The sequence below is a fragment of the Columba livia genome, chromosome 1 (assembly GCF_036013475.1).
Source record: "Columba livia isolate bColLiv1 breed racing homer chromosome 1, bColLiv1.pat.W.v2, whole genome shotgun sequence".
Taxonomy (NCBI): Eukaryota; Metazoa; Chordata; class Aves; order Columbiformes; family Columbidae; genus Columba; species Columba livia.
This window is the reverse complement of record NC_088602.1, coordinates 55,350,484-55,373,336: the sequence shown is the minus strand read 5'-3', so window position 1 is coordinate 55,373,336 and position 22,853 is coordinate 55,350,484. Positions and strand designations below refer to the sequence as shown.

Below are 22,853 nucleotides of genomic sequence, written 5' to 3'. Positions count from 1 at the left end.
TAAGTACTTTAACTTAGCTTTAGTATCTTTCTTACTCTTCTGATAATATCCATAAAGGTAGACAGCTGTTTTATGCTTTCAAATAAGCACTTTGGATCAGAAGCCACAAAGACAAAGATAACTTGGTGAAGTTTTAAGAGCAGTTTAAATAAATCAATAACTTTTTAAAACTTTAAATAAAATACAGTGCTCACGAAAATAGGAAAATATACTATCCTGATATTATAATTCCTATATAGCAGCATCCAGAAAATCAGTGTTTGAGAAATGAACTGATGAAGAAACTGAGAAAAAAAAGTAGAAATATTTTAACTTACTGGAATGTTTTGAAGTTGAATGAATAGTTCAACACATGATTAATCTATTGCTGACATTTTAGTAATTAAGTATTCAAATAATTATCTGAACTTTACTATATTCAACAATTTATTGTGTGCAACAGTTTTAATAAGAATGAAAGTTTGGGGTTTTTTTAAGATCGGTTATTGACTAAAAGGCACATGCTGTACTTATAAACTTTGCAGTGCTTTAAAATCTACAAAATACATGAGCGAGGTGCTAATCTAATTAACTCAAGCATTGGAAAATGAGGGTAGCTGCTCTTTAAAAAACTGCATCACTACAGAAAAATATTAATGTGCATTAATCATGCAGTTTTAGAAAAGGTAAAATCTTTTTTGGACATCCCTTAATATACAGATATATTTAGAAATTTAAAACATTTGGGATTTCTACTGAAGCTTGAGAAATGACAGGATGTTGCAAGGATAACCTTAGCTTATTTTCAAAGTTTGAGTACCAAGAATCATTTTTTTACACAGATTTTTTTTTCTGTAGGTACTGAAAGACATTATAAATGTGAAACTCAGGTTGTTTTTGAACTGCAGATCCAAGCTGTCAGAAGTGCCACTGAAGAGGTGAGTAGGTTATAGCTTTTCTTACAAGTATATGATCTTGTTCAGTCTGGTAAAAGCAGCTTGAACGGTGGGTATTCCCTTAAAAAATCAACAATGGTTTGCATTTCTGGATTGTTCTGTGTTGTTAGTTATTTTCTTTGAATGTTACTGAAGCAGCTTGCACTTGTCTAGATAAAAATTCTAATTCTAAGGTGTCAAACATAGATCACCAGGAACTGATCCAGTCCATCCAATGCACCTTTCATAAGCAATCCTTAGAGAAATCAAGGGAGAGTCTTTCATGCCTGGGAGAACCTGCAGAGGGAGGTCGTCTCCTTAACTTGCTCACTTCTTACCGTCTGCTTACTGGGTAATGAATTTGGCAGATTCAGCATGCTTAAAGCTGAAATTCATCTGAGTAAATGTGCAGTCTGCATTTCAGATCTCGCTATAATTCTTTAAGGGTATTAAACCCTGAAAGTTCCTCCCTTAAGCTGAAGTTTCTTTTAACTGACTGTAAAGACATGGGCTCAGTAGTTCAGTTTACTCTGAAATGAACTCCCCAGAGAGGATTCCTTTCTCTAAGAGGGATGTTGAAGCACAGCCATCCCTTTGGCAGATGTTTTGCCTCACATCTAATGAGGGAGGCTGGCAGTTGTCCCTGCCCTTGAGCCAGTAGACTAGAGAATTAATCACTTGCCAACGAAACAGAAGTCTTTAGTTTCTACTTGGTTTGATGGGAGTTGAACTCACACCTCTTACACAGCGATAGATTGTCTTAATCATCAGTCTTTTGAGTATTTTGTGTGACTGTTGACGTGACTGCTTTTAAAGCTAGGCATTTTGCAGGTGTTAATGCCACCTTCTTTCCTTGTGCTTGAGAGAGGTGAGAGGAGTAAATATTCTGGCATCTGCCCTTCAGGCAGGTTGTATTTTTCTTGCAGCAATGGCTTCATATAAAGTGCATCCAAATACTAGCCCAGATACTTTGTAGAAAAATTGTATTCTTCCTGATGGGTACAGATTTTTCTTACCTTTTTATTTGTCACAGTAATTAATTGTCCTTTGTTGTTGTTGTTTCCATATCAAGCACTCATGGCTTGCTGCCTTCACTCTCCATCTTCATTCCTCTTCTTTCTCTGTTCTGATTCTTATTTTCTTGAATAACAATAGAGGAAGGAAAAAAAAAATGATTATTTTGTTGTTGCAAGAAACTTTTACCTGCAGAATAAGTCGGATAAGACTTGGAGAGGAATAGAGACCTCTCCTTTCCTCTGCTCTGTCTTTGCTGCTGCTTCCCAAAGACTCTTTTATTCCAGCAGGGATTAGTCCTACTGCTTAGTTTAGTGATACAGATTCTGAGGATTCAAGGCAGTTTACAGTCAAGATGTTTAAATGCGTCTCTTGGGTTATTCAACTTCCCAGCCATCAATAATGTTAATAGGAATTGGGCATTTTTACAGAAAAAAAGTTATCAAAAGTGAATAGATCTTTGTTCATCTACCAGCCCATCTGAGACTCTGTAGGTATTGTCTGATGGTATTCCACAAGAATAGGCTACTACTGTGCCTCCAAACATCATTAATTTGGTAAACATTCACTATATTTTAATGTATTTTGGAAGAACGACTGTTTGGAGCTTTATGCTTAAGTAAATGTATTTTTTTGAACACTTCTTTTTCAACAGCTTCTATCGTTTTGTTCTGGAACCAGAATTAACTTATGGGATCAACAAGCACCTTCCTTCTGAACCTATGGCAAAATTCCTCGAATTGCCAGAATCACCCCTTTTAACTCTAAATATGATAACTCCTGAAAGCTGGCTGGTTGAAGCAGTAAACAGTTCCTGTGATCTCGATAACATTCATTTACAGGATGTAAGTAATGGTTTGTAAACTTTATCCAACTTCTGTTGGACCTTCTGCTTCAAGAGGAAAATAGAAACCTTGCGGGATTTTTGTCTTTTGTTTTCCAGAAACACTTTCTGTGGTAATTTGTTATTTAGTCAGTAATTTACTATTTTTATTTGCATCACATTTTTGTCACATTTTCTCTTACTTAAAAAAAAAAAAAGAAAGTCTTAAAAGAAAGTAATGAAACAGAAAAAAATCACAATGCAGAATACAAGTAAAAGCATTTTTTCTCTTGTGTTGACCTTTATAATGTTTAGGGAAATATTATTTTTTTAGAAAAAATAAAGCAATTAAGGAATTATGTGTGCTAGCTTCTATTTCTCTTTTTTTGTAAATTTTTTTAGTAATAATAGGTGGATCTTCAAATAAACCTGAAAAATTGCTATTTATTAATATAGATTAAAATATATTTGGCCCTTTTTTAGTTCACAAAATTTTAAATTATATTTTTAATCCTTGAGCTGCAAAATTACTAGATTCATTTCTGCTACTAAATCTATGCAAAATCCAACAAAATTGTGTATTTGGAAGGCGTATTATGGAAGTACAGGTTAGGATTTACCTTACCAATGGTGAGATGTCTCAGCTTCCCCAACTGTCAATGGAGAGAAGGTCCATCCAGAGAGTGATTTACCCTCTTTGCCTTGGATACCTATTTTAAAACTGAGTGAAGTTCCTTTGGGAAGGGCCTTTCTCCTTGTTTTTTTTTGACAGTCAGGTTTAGGTGAGGAAAATCCCACATGTTTGCATTGTACTGTGTTGTTTTTCCCACGTAGTTAAATGACATAATTTATTGATTAAATGTTCGTTCCACAGATACAAGGGACAGTTCTAGCAGAATATGAACTAGAATATATATTGCTTGAAGGACATTGCTTTGATGTGACAACTGGACAACCTCCTCGAGGGTTACAGTTCACTCTGGGCACAAAGAATAATCCTGTCATGGTTGATACTATTGTGATGGCCAACCTGGTAAGTATTAAGTACAGAAACAGTAATTACAATTGCACCTTGTTGATGAGAATTCCTCATGAGCTTCTTGTTCTTCAAGTCAACTTCTTTGTGTTGCAAGCTTAGTAATGCTAAAAGTGGCAGGAGCATCCTGGAGTTGAGACCATCTCCAAGAGACATGCATCTTTAATTTGCTGAGCTTTCTCCCGCTCCTTTTCTGATCCAATATAGGTTTGGAGATAGCCTAATTTTAAACTCTTGTCTGAAGTGCCTAAATGGGGAGTCTAATTGCCTTAAGTAGATGGTTGGAGATAGTTATATTCAGATGGAGATTCCACTGTGAGGTATGATGTGAGGTATAAATCACATTCTGTTTAAAGTAACCAGTTTTGTTACACAATGATCCAGGCACAAGAAGGCTCCTATTTTAGATGCTTCAGTTGAGTGCTTAAAGCGTCTGTGAGTCAAGTGCACACCCAAGAATTCTTCTGGTTATCCAAAGTAATTATTTTCCATTTTAGCAGTCTGTAGAGCAGAAGATCTTTGTGATTTCTGAAGTGAAAGATTTGTTTTCTATTGGTTAAGGTAATTTGATAGGGAAGGATTTTGGGAAATGAGATCTGTTACCTATCTGCTATTCTCTGTTCTCTGTAAATACTGTATCACAAGGAATAAAAAGCTTAATAAACTGTCAATCTTTGATTTTTACACAAGTACTGAATATAGTCTCAACAGAAGATATTCAACATGAAACTTTCAATGATTCTTCACATTCCAAAGCTTGCTTTGTCTGGCTTTCATGTAGCATTCCTATTATAAATAGAGACGGAGCTGTGTTGACTTGGAAAGTCATTCCAGACAAAAAATTCAAGTTTCAAAGAGGCTTTTCAGTTTAGTAATTTATTTCTTCACTGCTTACGTACTAGGCGGAGATTTTGAATATAAGTCAAATGCAGCTAGAGGCAAATAGAGCACTAAAAGACATTAACATGGGCATACAGGAGAGGTGATGTTGGTTGCATCACTGCCAGATTTCTTTCAGAGCTAGTCTGAGGTGATGGTTACTAATCTTGGCCGCAATACCAAATGCTGGATAATTGATTATTGTATGGGTACATGGTTGATTCTGGAATGCTGATGAAACAAGTGCCTGTCCTTTCCTTTTTTTCTTTCTTTCCACAGGGCTATTTTCAGCTGAAAGCAAATCCAGGTGCTTGGACACTGAGATTGCGTAAAGGAAGATCCGAAGAGATTTATCAGGTTTTTTCGTAAGTATGAATCCGTCTTTCGGGAACATACTTATAAATGAATCTGAAACTGCAATGTATTTTGAATAGATCCGACATCAATTAGGGAAAATGAGCAAAAATAGCATGAAAAAATAGAACAAGAAGCAAATGATGATTTAAAATTCATAAAAGATACCTTATTTCCTGATAGTTTAAGTTGTTCTTCAATTGCTTCATGTGTTCTTGAAGGCATTTGGGTATGTTAACGCATAATAAGCTGCTTAGCTAGACGTGGTGCTATACAAGTCTTTGACTAAACATCTATACAGCTACCAGACACTTATCCTGTCAGTTCCACACGTGGTTTGTATTATCATGCAACTGCTTGCACCAAATTCTGTAGAAATGCCGCTCATAGTTTTGTTGATTAATATTTTGGCATTCCCAACATACTTAACACATCAATCCAAGAGGATGTCCACTGGAGTATTGCTGGCTCTCCAACAGCGGGAGGAAATGCCCTGAGTTCCCCTCTCAATCATTTTAGCCCTCATGGTGCCTCAAATGTGGTGGTATTGATGGGTGGCATCTTTTTATAACAGGAGCATTATATTAATTTCAGTTTTAGACTTTTTTTTTTTCAATTAATTCTGAGTGTTTCTTAGTCATCTAACTCATCTAAGAATTGCTGTGGTTATACGTTCAGCTTAGGCTATCGAAGCACCTTCAGTTCTGCACCCTGGCTGCATATTGACTGCACCATGCGAGGGTGAAAAATCATGGACTCCACACAATCCAATGTGAATTCAAGCGAAGCCATTTATTACAGAAACAAGCCTCCTTATATATGCAGTTATTTCCTGATCACACGTCCATGCTCCAAGCATGCATTAGCTGATTGGACGTTGTCTATGTTCACGAGCTGTCCACGCACCTGAGTCTCACTGCTATTAGGTCTGTTGATTTACGTCGTGTTTTCAGCTTTCCAAGGTGGCCTTGAAATTCTTTTGGGCCTGGCTAATTTAATAACAAATCTCCATCTAATAGAAACCCATCCACACATTATCTTCAAGAAAATCCCTCAAATCTCCCACAGCACGACATTTCCCTCTGTTGGGAGAAACCCTGTACATGGGAAAAAGTCACGTTATACTCCAGTAACATTTAGTTGCCACGTGTATGGCTTTGCAGATCTGTAATTTCCATGGTTGATTTTCATATGAAGAACATATGCTAGCCATCGTTCTGACTATTCCATAGAAGAATCACCTTTTTCTCATGTTTTGTGTAACAGCATAGATCTGTAGCATGTGAGGGCTTCCTCTTGAAGCTTTGGATCCAGTCCCATCAAGAGGAAAGTGTAGTTTTATTTCAGCCTCAGTTCTTTCTTCCTGCCCTCCTCTAGTTCTTTGAGCTGAGCCAGGTCTGTTTCTTCTAAAATATATATTATTGCTTGGAGTTCAGGAGCATGTAGTTCGTATGACGTTTAGTCATCACTTTCTATTGAAAAATGAAAAGATTTATTAACATCTTTGCTGTCGTGAATATTTAGTTAATGCATCAGTTCTGGTGTCACACGAAGAAATGTTAACGAGATATTAGGTTCTTCATTCTATTTGTTTGCAATTCTCAATTTCTTTTAGCCAGAAACCACTTGCAACCTGTTGAATAGGCAGAAAAACGTAGTCTTTAGTCTAAGAAGTTCCCTTGATCTCCACCAACTGTGTATATATATATCTTTTGTCTAACGTTCAATTCTTAAGATATATAAAGATATATAAAGTGATTTATGAAAGATATCATGGTTAAAAAAAAATTCAGTGTAGTTGAATTAAAAATGAAACAAAACTGCTCTACATCTTAGGCTGGATCAAAGGAAACTTAAATCATCTGCTGTTTTTTAAGATTACTGATTTTCCCTAAGGGGTAATACAAATGAACTTAGTTGAGCTCAGCTTAGTTATGTAAAGTTAATACTTGATGAGGAATCTAAACAATACTGCTTATTTTATTGAAATATTACAAGCTGTAGGCTTAGAATACAATGGCTAAAATACGTTTGGGAGGCTGTACTAGGGTCTTTGAAATTACTTTTACTGATACCAGTATTAGTTACATCAAATTGCTATCGGAACTCAAGCAAGTATTTGACAGGATGGAATTTTGCCAAGAGGTATCGCAGTAGATTGTCCATCTTTGTTCACTGGTCACATCCCTTTCTGTTGAACTGTGAGATGACCTGTTGCCTTTGAGTCGCAGGCCTGGACATTATAATAGGAGTTTCAGGAGAGATACAAGATTTTGAAGTTACAGCATGTTCTGCAGTTCAATGCTTATTTGCTTATAGTAGTATCGAATACACACATGCAAGTAATTTATTTCTACTCTATGTAAATACACAGCTTTTGAAAGAAGCTGCTTTTTTTCCCAAAATGTTGTTTCTGACAAGGATCATTATTTTGAAGCAGTCACACTTGTAAATCAATTTGTTGTCAATAAATACTATGAATATCAGGAAGATGAAAATTGGTGTACCCAGCAACAGTCTGTGCACTGCTTATTATTGGAACTTTGATTCTGTTATGTTGATAGGAAAACACACAGATATTGCAAGATAAGGCTGCAGAAAATAGTTTATATCTAAAGATACATATATAAATTTCTGCTGCATATTTCATTTTTTAAAAAGACAGGTAGATATAATTCATTATATTTTGGTGGTATGCAAACTGCTTAACTGGAAGTTGTACCTTTTATAATACAGGCCAAGAATTGTTTGTTTCTTTGTTTTCAGATTTTGAAGGCTCTCAATTTGTTGAACTTGAATGCTTTTGTTCCCCATATGGAAAATTATCTTTTACACTATATTGAGATTTCTTTGTATTTATACTAAAAGTATGTAGGTGTTTTGAAACGTTTTAAAGCTGTGACATAAATAGTTTGCTGGACATGTTCAGTTTTGTACAAGTATATAACAATATAATAACAACGACAGCATGTAAGACATTTTGCTTGGATTTAAAAAGGAAGTTGTGCTTGCTTTCAGTGACTTTACAAACCGTTACACTGACAGCATTCAGTACTTCTTGGACAAAACACAAAATCCTTATTTTGTTTTTTGAGGGAGTTTATAAATCATGATCCCAGTTCTTCCAAACCCCAGGTCGCATTCAAAACCTTATTCACACGATCACTCATTTGAAATGTGCGTCTGTTACGTCAATAAGATTACAACATGCTGAATATCATATGCACAGAGACAGAGAAAGCACGAGAGGTCCTGTATGAGATTCGGCAAACTGATTTAAAATTAGAGAACGGAACGATGTACTCAGTTTTCTTTCAGAGAGATACCTACCTAAAAACAAGTGAATATCCTAATCTGTAAGTAGCCATTTAGCATATTGTTGGGTGACCAGGAATTGAAATGAATTCCTCTGTCAGGAAAATAAGTTGCCATAATGTAATAGTAGGAACTACACAAATATGTGGATGGAGAAACAGATAAATTGGATCTTGAGACCAGCATTAAGTGTCCAAGGTAACTAATGGTGACTATCACTATTTCCAGTACATGGTTCGTACTGGGGCAGAAATTCATCGCACCGAGTGCTGTGCAGTGGAAAAACAATTGGCACTTGGTAAAGATGGAGCCAACAGTGCGGGATCCATGGAAGACATTTAGGGAGACAAAGCAACATTATTAAATTTACAGCCAAACCAAATGCTTTTGAGAACATTGTAAAGACTTTGGTAGATCATCTTTAGCAGCAGAGCAAGGTACAGAATTCGTAACATAGAGGTTTTGAGGTAACCGAATGAATAACAGAACATTTTGATTGTATAAACAAAAAGCCCAAAAACCTGAGGGCAAAAATAGGAACACTGTGCCAGCTGCTGCCATTTGTGCCATCAGCGGTTTGTGTTGGCTCTAGGTTTACTATTCCAGAGCTTTGTAATGACAGACTTAACTTAAAATGGAAATTTGTGCCCTTTTATGTTGAGTACTGTACATCCCGGTGATAAAAAGTCAGTTTTTGGCCAAGTGTTCTTATATGCAATATTTTGCTAGTGTGAAAAGGAAACTAAATCAGAGAAAAGATAATCCTGAACATTGTTTTGTGCGAGAATCAGCCATCTCTATGAAACTTAGTATCATAGGTGCTTTTTACAGAAGTGTATTAAGTAGAAAATTCAGATAAATAAAATGCTGTCCTTTTTAGCTAATTAGTATGAAACAGATTGAAACATGGTTTAAATATTCCTGTTTTCTAGGCAAAATAAAAAAAATCAAGCCTAAAGAGTAACAGAATAGTTTCTTAAACCAATTTTTTGTATGTGAAGCCTTAGCAAGAGGAAACCACATAATGCTGGTAAAAGACAGAAAAGACTGAAGGAAAAATATATGTGCTATTGAGGTATAAAAGCTATAAAATTTGAGAATGATGTCATTACACTGTATCACAGAGAGACAGCAACGTTTTTCATACTTGTTACTTAGCGGACTGCAAGACAGTTTTGAGATGCCTGGATGGCTTTAATCTAATGTTCAATAGGGTATGTGTTTGTGTGGTGCCTTGAACAGCCGGGTCTTTAGGGCTATAGGTACCAAAGCCAACCAGTTGAAAGTCAGTCTTTGCTATCTCAGCACTATGATGAAACTTTCCCTAGACTTTTAAAGGCAGATTTATTTTAAAGATACGTTTAATGGTGTCACACAGCAATTTCTACAATGTTTTCCATATTTGAAAAATAAAATGTAGTTTCATATTTTAATGTTATATACACCTGTATAATACATGATAATGTATTCAGCTTTAGGTTGTTGCATTTTTTCATTGGTTGATAAAATTTCCTGTGAAAATTTAAATTAAAAAGTGAAGGCTACCACTGTCGACAGTGTCTAGTAATGAATAAAACTCCAGAAGTTCTGAAGTTAAGATATAATTATGTTCAAGTGAAGAAATTTTGTTTCTATAAATATCAGCAATCTTAAACCTTATACTCTAATTAAACACAAATAATAATGCATGTTCTAAAGAGCCTGTACATGTGTATGTTTTTCTCTCCTCACAGCCATGAAGGAACAGATTCTGTAGCTGACCTGACAGATGTTATCGTGGTATTAAACAACTTCAGAAGCAAAATTATCAAAGTCCAAGTATGTAAAGAGACCTTTTTTTCTGTCTGCAGTATTTCCTTATATGAAATATGACTAATGCTTACATGCCTTAGGCTATATTTAATTGGAAGATGTATACTGAAATATATAATTTAGATTTTGTATAATTAAATAGAGAAGGGTGTGCAAATTAATGCAGTTGATTTGATCCAATCAGATCATACTAATTTCATTAGAGATTGTTAAATAGCTGTTAAAATTATACACCTGTGTGCGTAACATGGATAGGATTTCTTTCATCTAGCATAAGGTGTCTACGAGTGTAGTTCAGGAACCTTCAACACCCTCTCTGCTTAGCAGAATGACAGAGACAGTCCAAAGGACCACTCATCCCAGCTCGTGTGTGTATTTAAACCGAGGGCTGACAGGCTCTTGAGACACCCAGTTCTCTCCTGTGACTGGGGAGGGAGTTTACGTGACATCCAGATACCAGAGAGGAACTTAAAATTAGGTGTGTTGAATTCTACCCTAAGCTATCAAGTTTGCATGAATGAAATTGTTACTTTCATTCTTAAAGATTTATCAAAAAGAGATGATGAAACACGAGTTGTGTAAAGCAGAAAAGGCCTCATAGTATTATGTTTTCCTGGTAAGTAACATCTTGTGTCGGTGTCTGTGGCACATTGTATCCTAATTTTAGACATGGAGAAGGAGAGAGAACTATATCAGCATAAGCACAAAAGGAATTTTTAAAACCCCATATATGAGTCTTTTCCCCAGTCCTGTAACCAGAAGTTTCCAGAACCTGGAGAAAAGTGTAATTTTCTGGAGCGTGATGACCCTGCCTTTAAACCACAGACTGCCACTTGGGTCAAAACAGGAAAATTATTCCATGTGCAACATATTAAGCCTGTAGCTATGTGGTGCATATTAAGCTTATGACTAGAATAAACTCTTATCATTCAGTGGAACTGTAGAATCACTTCAGTGATACATAGGATGTGGCTTCAGTAGTATTAGCTAAAAAGATCTAGTGTGAACAGAAATCTGTAAGCATTAGCTTAGTATAAACATGTGAAATTAATATGGTTAAATATGTTGAAACATTTAAGCTTTTAGAAGCTATTTGGGTTTCAGAAACAATGAAGTTTCTTTTAATCAAGCAAATTAAGGTCAGCAAACAAAATTAATTTGCACGTTTTATTAAGCATCTGGTTAAGACAGTAGAAATTGCTTGAGTTGGACAGGAGAGCTTATATTTTGGCAGCATATGTGTCACCTTTTCGTTTTGAAGAGTTTTTGAGAATCCAAGGTTCCATTCAGGTGAGTTCCCTGCATGGTGTGACAGCCAACAGCTGGGTCAAGACCTCGGGAGGGAAGAAAATGGGATACAGTTCCGCACACTTATAGTTACTGTTTGCATTTAAAAGCACACAGGGCTTGAACATGCTGTTTGATATATTGTTCACCATTTAGTTTTTCATAATTGGTTACTTCTTATTACAGTAAGTTCTGTACATAGTTTAAAAGTATGAAATGACATCTTTATTGTTTAGTTTAATGCAGTTCAGTATTTTACTGAAATAGAAATGGGTAGGATGTTGGTCCAGCTTTGGCCAGTAAGTATGCCATAGTTAGATATTGCAACTGTAGTAATTATTATCAACTAAATTCCCAAATTACACAAAGGCATTTATTTTAATGACTAGGTACAGAAAAAGCCTGATAAAGTGAATGAAGATCTTCTTACTGATGGAACAACGGGAAAAAAAGGAAATCGGGAATCAGTTACAAGGTAATGCATGATTTGCATATACTTTAACTGTGCCAGGACATGTTTATTATTAATCATTTCAAGTTAGTGTTTCTTACTTGGTAGTAATACAAATATGTAAAAAGGCTCCCCAAGGTGTTTATAATATAAATAAAAAGCGGGGGGGGGGGATAAGCTATAATATCTTGTACATCTCATTATTTATTTCATTTTTAATCCCTCCTTTGCATGTCTAGTTCCCATTCATTTTCTCAGTTTGCATTATTTTTATGTTGTCAGTCTCAATGTGGAAATCTCAGCCAGTAATGTGGTACTCAGAGGTATCAAACTGAACATCAAAAAGCAGGCTATGATGCTGCTTGTCTGCTGCTAGATGTAATTTATGAAAGGTCAAGAAGTGATTTTGTACTCGTCAATAAAATACCTTTTATTTGGAAGTCTTGAGTTCTATAAATAATTGTAATAAATGTCTCAAGCTTTACATTTGGGGCTAACAACTTTGCAGCATTTCTAATTTGCCATATGTGATTGTAAAATTTTGGTTTCAGTTGCTCATAGTGTTGCTCATAATTATGTTGTCTGTGGGTGGTGTGTGTTTCAAATTGTTTTGTTTTTTACATTTGAATGTATTTTTTAATAACAACATACAAATTCCTATTAAATTCTGATATAATTTTTGAGAATAAGGGCAAAAAAGGATGTTTCATCTTTGCCTACAAAAATAATGTTAGGGTTTATTTAATAGATTAGTATATATGGATCAGAATATGGGATATTGTGTAGGTTTCCAAGACACGTTAATTTTCCTTTCAAGAGCATTTCAATCAGATGACCTGTGACCAAGGTACTTTAGAAACAGTGGCCTTGGTGCTCTCTGAGCGTTCTTTGCTTGGAACACTTTAGAGACCTTTTTCACAAGAATCATCTCAAAAAGAAAATGTTCTTAGGCTTGAAAATTTGGTTGCTGGCAAATGTACTTAGTAAATTCAGAATTATTTGATTTCGTTATGTCAAAGGAGACGGAGCTATGGTCTTTAATCTGAAATGCTGGTAACACAATAAATTCATCTGCTCTTTCAAGGTGATGATAATTGTTCTGGATCATCAAGGCTGCGGGGAGGCAGGGGACACTAGTGCTAGTTGGGGGGTTGCCTTCTTTGGAGATACCACACCATGCAGTCAGTGCCGCTCCACGGATGTCCCTTTCATTTGTGTTTGCTATAGATCTGATCAGCTAGGATCCTCTCACCGTTTGCTGAGTGAAAAGAATGTGGGTTTCTCAGAAGATCATTCACACCACTTACATTGCAGCCTTCTGCAGCTTTGTGTTAGTGGAGTGATGCAAATTCTTTTAAATACATTGGAGGTCTGAGACTTGTCTCATTTGTTCTTCAAGATTATGAGGGATACCTATTTTTATACTTTTTAAAGTGTACTTTTAAATGGGATCTAACCGGAAGAAAAATTAATAGGAGTGACTCACATGATCTCAAGTGTCAGAGGAATGACTCACCTCAAAAAAAGATTATTGAGGTGGGTCTCTGACAGTATCAAGCCGTGCTGTAACCAGTTTGGGCAAGGCAGCAGTGCTCTGAGGGGGACTGTGGCCACCATGGCCCAGCTGTGTGTACTGGTAGGCACACATGTTAAAAAACAATCCTGGAAGATTCTGGTATTCAAAGCAAGCAAAGAATGCTGTGTAGCAGAAGCAGAAGACCTCTGGACAACATACCTCAAAGATACAGGGTAGCTTATAGGGAGAGTTATTGGATGAATTTAAGAACTCAGTGAGTATTATGAAAAATCCTCGAGAAATCCCATCACCACAGATGGCTGAATGTTATGAGAGTTTTCTGGAAAAGGCTGCTGCTCCTCAGCCTTGTCATTCCCTCTGTACTCAGCACTGGTGAGGCCGCACCTCAAATCCTGTGTTCAGTTTTGGGCCCCTCACTACAAGAAAGACATTGAGGTGCTGGACAGAGTGCAGAGAAGGGCAACAAAGCTGGTGAGGGGTCTGGAACACGAGTCTGAGGAGCAGCTGAGGGAACTGGGGCTGTTCAGCCTGGAGAAAAGGAGGCTGAGGGGAGACCTTATCGCTGTCTGCAACTACCTGAAAGGAGGTTGTAGCATGGAAGGGGTTGGTCTCTTCTCCCAAGTAACAAGTGATAGGATGAGAGGAAATGGCCTCAAATACACCAGGGGAGGTTCAGGTTAGATATTACGAAAAAATTCTTCACGGAAAGGGTTGTCAGGCACTGGAACAGGCTGCCCAGGGAAGTGGTGAGTGAAGTCACCATCCCTGGAGGTGTTTAACAGACACATAGATGAGGTTCTTAGGGACATGGCTTAGTGTCAGAGTTAGGTTAATGGCTGGATTCGATGATCTTAAAGATCTCTTACAACCAAAATTATTTTATGATTTGCTTTTGGTAAGCTATTGGGCTAAAAATGTTCTTTGGCCTGGTGAGCCCCTCTTTATATTATGCTCAGTCTGTATTTTAGAGCATGTATTGAACTCAGCCACCTATGGGGCTACACAGACATCCCTCACCTCAGGAATATTCATTGGTTCTTCTGATGTAGAATGCATGTGGATGAAGCTTGAAAAGTAACTGTTGCTGATTTTTAGAATAACCAGTTCCCAAGATATTGTGGCTGTGTGTATTTCTGATTTTTTGCTTTGCTAAAACATGGAGTTCTTGCCAAATCTGGGTTCTGTTTGATTGAAAATATTGGAGACTGCAGTTCTGCCATCATGTATCCTGAGGTATTGCTCCCAAAAGATTTTGGTATCATGGGCATGTGCAGTGGGAGTAGAATTTAAGTGTATTCAGTTACTGTAGGATTAGTACTTCTTTTGTGTGTCTTATTACTGTTGATTCTTTATGAGCTTAAGGGTGATGTAGTATTTTCTTTCTGCTGAATGTTTATGTTATATAATATTTCTTTTCTTAGATTCTCAGAAGAAATTTCAACAGAAGACAATGAAAACAAAAGTGATATTCTTAACATTTTTTCAGTTGCTTCAGGCCATTTATATGAACGTTTTTTAAGGTAAGGAAAGGTAATAGGGAAACAGTTTCATAGTGATACTGTAAACTAAGCTTAAAGAAACTTTTTTTAAAAGGTGGAAAGAATAAATTGTTGAAACATAGGAAAGTTGTTTACAGGGAGCATTATATTAATATTTTAGAACAAAGTGATTCAATGTATAGATGTTAAAAAATACCATTTAGGAGCAATGATTGCTTTTAAAGAATCCTTACAGTATTGCCTAATCTGTTCATAGCCATCTCTGTTACTTTTTATGGTGTGAGTACTTGTCTTCAGGTGTCAGATTTAGTGATGTTTCCTATCCTAAAATGGAATTTTGCAATCCTTTCACACCCATTTATTCGGAAAATAGTATTTTGTATGTATTGATTTTTATTTTCTAGTAGTTTGATGCAGTTTGAACATCTGCATTTACTTCCTTTAACCTACAATAACGTTCATAAAGGGAAATACTTTTTAAAAAGGAGAAAACAATTGCTTTTAAAACATCCTGCATGCTGCTTTACCTTATTTTAAAGTTTATTTTTTCTTGTTTTTTAAGACAGACTTGACCTCTTGTAGTGTTGCAAGGGGTTCTTCATCTGTCTGGTTGCACCGAACAAATGTCACAAGAGTGAAAAAAGTTGAACCCAAAATAATGATTCTTACAGTTATCAAGGGTTTTCTGAAAAGGATCTTAACTTGAACTATGCTTTCTCTTTCCTATCATTTCTCTTTTTAGCAACCTATTAAACTCAGCCAATATATTTCTAAAATAAGTTATCTCAGTAGCAAATTTAATATAAGGTATTAATCATTATTCTCATTTTGTCAGGCGCCTCTCTTAGAATAAAACTTGTTAACAGATCCACTTTTGAAATTACTCCTTCTAATACTGCTTAGTCAATTGAGATTGAATAAGTCCATCTCAAAGTGGTCTTGAACACATGCTCTTTAAAACTTTTAATTAGAAATATACAGACATTTCTGCTTAAACTGGGTTAAGGGAAATTATACTTAGAAAGTTCGAGCACCTTTTAGGTGCAGTTGAAATTTAGTGACCAGTATGTATTTGTTTGTTTATTATAGACTTATATTTCCACAGAATTATGATGCTTTCTGTCCTGCGTCACACAAAAACACCAGTTAAATTTTGGTTTCTGAAAAACTATCTCTCCCCAACATTTAAGGTAGGAGAAACGTCTTACTTTTAATAATTTTTCTTAAAAATTTTTAGGTAGGTTTTTTTTTTAATTACAATAGAGTGATTATATAATTGAAATTGAATTTTCACAGTTGGAAATGATCTCTGAATGGATTAAACCCAAGAATTTTAAGTCTTCATGTAAGGTTCTTCTTTTCTGGAACCCAAGGCCCAGTGTTGTGTGATAATTTATTCTCTTTTGATAGTCTCCAACGGCTTGAAGGAAATGCTTTTTATGTTTGTGTAGCTGCAGATGCTGCTAGAACTAAACAAACATCTTAAAATCATACATTAGGTAGTCGGGAAGGCAAACACAACTGCAGCTGTGTTGCAACATTCCCTCTTTTTCCTTTTGAATCCTTGTGTGTCGCATACATGTGCAACTAAGTGTTTTGGTTCTTCTTCTAGGATGTTATTCCTCACATGGCTAAAAAATATGGTTTCAAGTATGAGTTAGTCCAGTATAAGTGGCCTCGCTGGCTTTATCAACAGACAGAAAAACAAAGAATTATCTGGGGCTACAAGATTCTTTTTTTGGATGTTCTTTTCCCTTTGGCTGTGGATAAAATAATATTTGTCGATGCTGACCAGGTAAGAAAAAAAGTAATGGTGTATAAATATGTGAGGAATTCATTTTGGCTTAAATCGATCCAGTTTCATTCTTTGTGGTCATTTTATTCAAATGTTGGTCTCCTAAGGCTGTTGCAGTTGTATGAGCAGAACCAGTGATGTTGCAGAACATGAAATGCAGTGTTTTCACTTGTCTTCAGTCACGTAGAAATAAAGAGTCTCACCACACTGAGTTGCCCTAAATTGCCTGTGGAGAGAGAAAGGTGCCTGGACCTGGTATGTGTGACCTTAGAGCAATTCGGTCTCTGAACTGATTGCGAGAGAACTTCTCCACTATGGAAGGAGTCTGAGGTGGTTGGTTTAGACCATTTAAACAACTTCTAGATGGCTGAAAATTTTCAAGATTAATCCTGTCTCTGTTTTTCTTAAATTTGTGTGCAGTCTTTCACTCAGAAATTAGTATTGTATAATCTACTGAAAGGTAACACACTGTCTCAGAAAGACAAGACATTGAAGAGTCTCATGGTTATTAAAAATCTCAGAACAAATATTGCATATTTTGGTCCTTTTCCAAAGCTTGTGAATAGATTAGATGTATCAATGCAAACCACAACTTCCTGCAATTTCATCTGCATACAGCAGCAATATTGGTTGTCTGTCCTCGCTACTGTACAGATTTCTCTGTACTCCAAAAGAGCCAAAACTTTTCTTTACCACTGATAAATTAGAATAGTGGGGTTTGGTGTAAGAATGATCAACTCAGTAAATAAAGGACATTTGTAAAATGTTCTTATAACCTGTTTTTAAAAGTACTTCACTGCAAGACACAAAGATTTTTTTCAAATGATGCAATAATTTTGGAATGCCCAAGTTATGTAGCAAATAGGAAGGATTTTTTTAGATGAGTGATGCTCAGTAGATTTTGAAAGTTACATTCCTGCATGAAGGAATATTGGGCAACCAGAAACACTGGTTCATGAATTAAAAATACCTTGCTTGTAATTAAATGTGTTACAGAGATGGCCACAGGACAAGCATTTATATTTTCTTGAACAATAATTTGGTAAGTATCGTTCCAATGGAATACTTTATCTATACTCCACTGTTGTAGTGTTTCATGGTTTTTTTCAAACAAAATAAACTTTGGAAAGCTTACCACAGTAACTACCCTCATACGCAGACTTTAAAAACGCCATTAAATTATAAAAATAAATATGTATTTTATTTAGATTGTGAGAAGTGACCTGAAAGAACTCAGGGATCTAGATCTGAAGGGAGCTCCCTATGGATACACACCGTTCTGTGACAGCCGTAAAGAAATGGACGGGTACCGCTTCTGGAAATCGGGATACTGGGCATCGCACCTTGGGAAAAGGAAATACCACATTAGGTGAGATTACACCTTACATATTTTTGTGCAGTTTGTGAATTTGATTAAAATCTGGGTCTTGGTATTAATCACTGAAGCACTCAAAAGCAATTGCCCTATAGTCATTCTCAGTGAGAGATGAATAAGGTGTGAATTCTAATGACACGGCGATTTCACTTTTTTATTGTAGCTTCCGCCATTTAATTTTAAAAAAAGATTCCTTTAGAATGGGAACAGTCTTTGGTTTCTTGCTACTTTTATTAGTGTTACCAAAAAGAAGACAATACTCCACAAATCTTAATTTTATTTTAATTTTTATTTTTATAGCGCCTTATACGTTGTGGATCTTAAGAAGTTCCGAAAGATTGCAGCAGGAGACAGGCTTCGAGGCCAGTACCAGGCTCTGAGTCAAGATCCAAACAGTCTGTCCAATCTAGATCAGGTATATATATATGGTTTTACGCAATTTGGGGTTTATTTTCTTGTTTTTGCTCAATATGCATGGAATTATTTTGCATCTCAAGGTATATGTTATATAATTCTGAAAGTATTAATATTTGCCCTTTACTGTTGTTTTAGCACATTTTCAGGTGTGCACATGAGGATGGTTCAGAAAACTGAACACTAAATGATGATTACTTTAAATACTTGTTTATTACAAAAAAAAAAATATGAGGAAAAAACCAGCATAGAGGACTGCTGTCGTTTATTTGTAGCTGGTCCATGTGCATTTGTGCTTTTCTAATGATAATGCTATACTCTGATAACGGTAATGATGTTCTTATTTAGCGAGAGCTTTTTCCTCTTCTTTTTTTTTTCCAGTAATGTAAATTTTGTTGTTGAAAGCTCACTGCTAATGCACTCTAGTGCTTGCTGGACATGGTCATCCTGGGGTGACTGTAGTTTTCACTTATGTAACTCCACTAGTTTTTAAAGCCAGGAAGGGTAAGTCAGGGTAGAAGTCACAAGCATGTAAATAGATTGGAGGTGTACAGAATGTGCTTAAATTTATTATTTTCTTCTGTAGTAGGCGTTCTTTAACTCGGCAGAAGATTGATACTACAGCTCATCTGATTTCTGCTGGAGTGAATAATACTTTTTATATACATCTCTCTTTGGGTGCGCCTCAGAAGGCTTTGTTAGAGAGATTGTCCCTGCTTTTGTAATTTTCCTTGCGGAATTAGTGAAGCACAAGAGGGTTTTACCCATCTACAGCAGTCAGGAGGTCCCACAGCATCAAAGCCCAGGTCTCTCAGTGCCTGCGTTCCACCTCCTTACTCTGCAAGGGAGTTTCTCTCGCTTACATGGGCACATTATTGCCGCTTGCATTTTTTTTCCAGAAATAAAACTAAAAATTGAAAATCACGGTTCTTATACTGGATACTGCGAATGAAACTGGAGTGGACACAGGGAGTTAGATGAGCAGCTTTAAGGGGTAACTGTTAAGAGCAAAAAATATAGCTGTACTTTTCAAACACAGTCTTCCTGAATGTACAAGGTGTCTTTCAGAAAGACCTTTAAGATTCAGAAGCTGGTTACCAGGCTTCCACCAAAATGCTGCTTTTCACAAACAGTAACTTTATCTAATGTTCTCAAAATATTAATAATGTGCATCTTTCCATTTTAATTCTTTCATTTTTGCTTACAGCATTAATATGTGATAGCCTTTATCTCTTCATAAATCTGTTGCATCAAATTGAAAGCCACTTAAAAGTCAGCTGCCCTTCCCTTAGCGCATCAATGCTGAGAGGATACATTAAGGTTGATAAATCTTGGCAGAATGGAGCTGGAATTACTTTGGAAGGGGAAATATTTCGAAGTAATGTTTGCAAAGTAATCTGCTTTCTGTCTGTATTTATGCGAATCGCTTTCTGTTTTCATTGCTGCCACTTACGCCAAATACAGCAACGTTCCTAGAAATACAAACCGCAGTGCAATATATTTGACAAGAGTCCTGGAGAGCTTTTATCTACTGATAAGGATGCATTATGGCAACATTTTTTCCTTTTTATTTTAAATATCTGACTGGAGCGCCCACTGCCCTTCTCAAAGAGGCGGCAATCTCAGCTGTTTGCTAATCTGCCAGCACTGCTGCCTTCATGGGTGGTAGTGAAGGTTATGGTAGTATAAACAGCAAAATAGAAGTAGGTGGAGTGGAAAAAAGTAATTTTAAATGCCAAGGAGAGCAAGTAAAGAACTCCTAGGGAGAAAAACACACATGGTAAAAAACTAGACTTTCAATACAGCATATTTAATTGTACTTTTTATGAAAAACCTGGAAATACCTATGTGTAGATGACAAAACAATAGGAATTCATTAAAAAAAATTACCCATCTTAAAGAATAAAAATTGGCAGAAAGGAATGGAAAACTAATTATTTTATTTAGAGGCAATTTTAAAATATTTTTTCATTTAAGTTTTATTTTCTAGCAGCAATGCTACTGTAGAGGAGTCCCCTTGTAAAATTGTGTAGATATCTCACTAAAGGTGAAGACAGTTGTAAAGAAGAACAGCTTTTAAATGTTGTTTGCCTAGAAGATTTTAATTTCAGCAGTTTACATATTTTGAATAAACAAGACTTTTGACACTGACAGTAAAAACAATCTGGTCTCCACCTTTTTCATTTATTTTTCTAATTCATAAATATTTCCTCTTTGATCTTCTAGGTATATTGTAGTGGTTTTGAGGATAAATCACTTTCTTCTGAAAGGATAAGCAACTTTTTGTTTAGAATTTAAAAAAATAAAATATATATATATATGTATGTATATATATGTATGTATGTATATATGTATGTATGTATATATGTATGTATGTATATATATATATGTATATATGTATATATATGTGTATATATATACACGTATATATGTATATGTATATATATACACGTATATGTATATGTATATATACACACGTATATATATATACACACATATATATATATGTGTGTGTGTGTGTGTATATATATATATGTATATATTCTTCTATTTACTTTAAATCCTGGACCCATCAGCTGTCTTTCTACTTTCTATTCCATATAACAATTTGTAAATTCACAAAATAAGAGTTACTGTAGTAACTCAGGAATTGTGATTTCATTTAGAAAGTCAGAGAGGCACAACAGAAAACCCGTCTCTTTTGTCTTGAAGTTGAAATGGTGATTAAACCAGTTATATTATCTTCCAAAAATTCATAGAATTGAAATAAATAAAACATTTACATTAATGTTTAATATCTTGACTCTCAGTACACTTAGATTTGTTGTAGTTTTTCTGTACTAATGTCTGTATTTGAATTAGCTTGTATGCCTTTGCTAATGCGACTGTATGTGCTCTTTTATCCTGTCACACGGAGCAATGTGAGTTGGCAAAACAAGATGTGATTAATACTTGAGTACTGACGTTTATTTTTTAGATATAATGTGGGGGTTGTACATGTGAAGGAGCTCACAAACAGATCTCCCAATTACACCTGGTATTTTTAACTGTGGGCAGAGCACACGCAGCGTACGACCCCCTGAGGTTTTTCTCATTTGTAAATGCTGTTCCCTGCTTTCAGCAAGATACTGGGTCAGAGTTTTAATGATTAGAGTACTTGACTATATAATATAGGTTTAAAAAAAATATAATAAGATAGCCAGAGTAGCAATTTAATAGCTTTCCATGTTCATGTTTCTGGAATCCATTTTCTCAGAAGTCTATATTTAAAGTAGTGGTGAAATCTTGGATTATATGCTTTTGAGTTTTTTTTCCCTAAATTTGAGGAATCAAAAGGGTTAAGTTTTCCTTTACTAATTTCACACAGTCTAATTCTGCTTAGGAGTATTTACACTATGAGACATGCAGTATCTGAACCACAAGTATCAGACAATAGTATTGTTTGCAGCAGGGGTGTCAAACTCATTTTTCTCCTACATTTACACAGTCCTAAAATTACATTTGGCCCCTTGAAGGCAACCGCCAGGCTGATGTGGCCCTTGGTGAAAATGAGTTTGACACCCCTGGTTTATGTCATACTAAGGAAGGACAGAACAAGAAAAAATTGCTTGAGAAATGAGAGGTGGAACTGGCCATCAAAATGAGCATGACCCAGTGGGGAATCTACTTGAAAAAGAGCAGGGTGAGCACTTAGAAGGAACCCTAAGAAGAAGGAAACATAAGAGCTATTTGTAGAAGTAGTAATAGGCAAAGATATTCTACTTTTAAGGAGCTGCTGGATAACCAGATACATTGAATTCAATGCTAATTTCTGATTTTCACACAATTTGTACAGGATCTTCCCAATAATATGATTCATCAAGTCGCTATTAAGTCTCTCCCTCAGGAATGGCTCTGGTGTGAAACCTGGTGCGACGATGAATCCAAAAAAAAGGCTAAAACGATAGACTTGGTGAGTTGAATCTGAGTTTAAATTACTTTTATAGATGATAAACTTTGCTGTAATTCCTGTGGCTTTTGAGAGACGCGTATGTGATGCAACTTTTCCCCTTCCCCCTGACACCTCTCCGACCTGCTCCATACCCAATTTACTGATGTTAAAGCTGAAAACCATACCCCAAAATTAAATATTGCTGTCTGTAACAGGACAGGGTTGGGGTTTTTCACACCTGTACATGTATTTTCCGTATCTTTTTTCAAAATTCAGCCAGGTTAGTGGGACTCTTACAAAGTGGTGTTAATGTCTGGGCATTGTTCACTGCTGTTGTGCTTCCTGCAAAGGAGGTTCCTCCAGAAACTGCTGCATAGAGGACTTAATTTTATCATGATTTTTTTCTGTCCATTTCAC

The 22,853-nt window shown here is 35.8% G+C and overlaps 1 protein-coding gene across 2 annotated transcripts in view; it reads left to right on the top strand.

The window, feature by feature from the left end:
• Positions 1-22,853, top strand: part of UGGT2 (UDP-glucose glycoprotein glucosyltransferase 2) — an 83,784-nt gene that overhangs the window by 55,851 nt on the left and 5,080 nt on the right. The window contains exons 26-37 of one of the 2 annotated variants that reach the window (XM_065057097.1): positions 838-917; positions 2,584-2,773; positions 3,626-3,784; positions 4,946-5,031; positions 10,069-10,153; positions 11,824-11,909; positions 14,844-14,942; positions 16,027-16,111; positions 16,534-16,716; positions 17,925-18,085; positions 18,392-18,506; positions 22,341-22,457. In XM_065057097.1, the coding sequence (XP_064913169.1) occupies positions 838-917; positions 2,584-2,773; positions 3,626-3,784; positions 4,946-5,031; positions 10,069-10,153; positions 11,824-11,909; positions 14,844-14,942; positions 16,027-16,111; positions 16,534-16,716; positions 17,925-18,085; positions 18,392-18,506; positions 22,341-22,457 (1,446 nt within the window). Of the gene's footprint in view, positions 1-837; positions 918-2,583; positions 2,774-3,625; positions 3,785-4,945; positions 5,032-10,068; positions 10,154-11,823; positions 11,910-14,843; positions 14,943-16,010; positions 16,112-16,533; positions 16,717-17,924; positions 18,086-18,391; positions 18,507-22,340; positions 22,458-22,853 lie in introns of those variants that run through there. The other variant, XM_065057108.1, reaches the window with a different exon arrangement.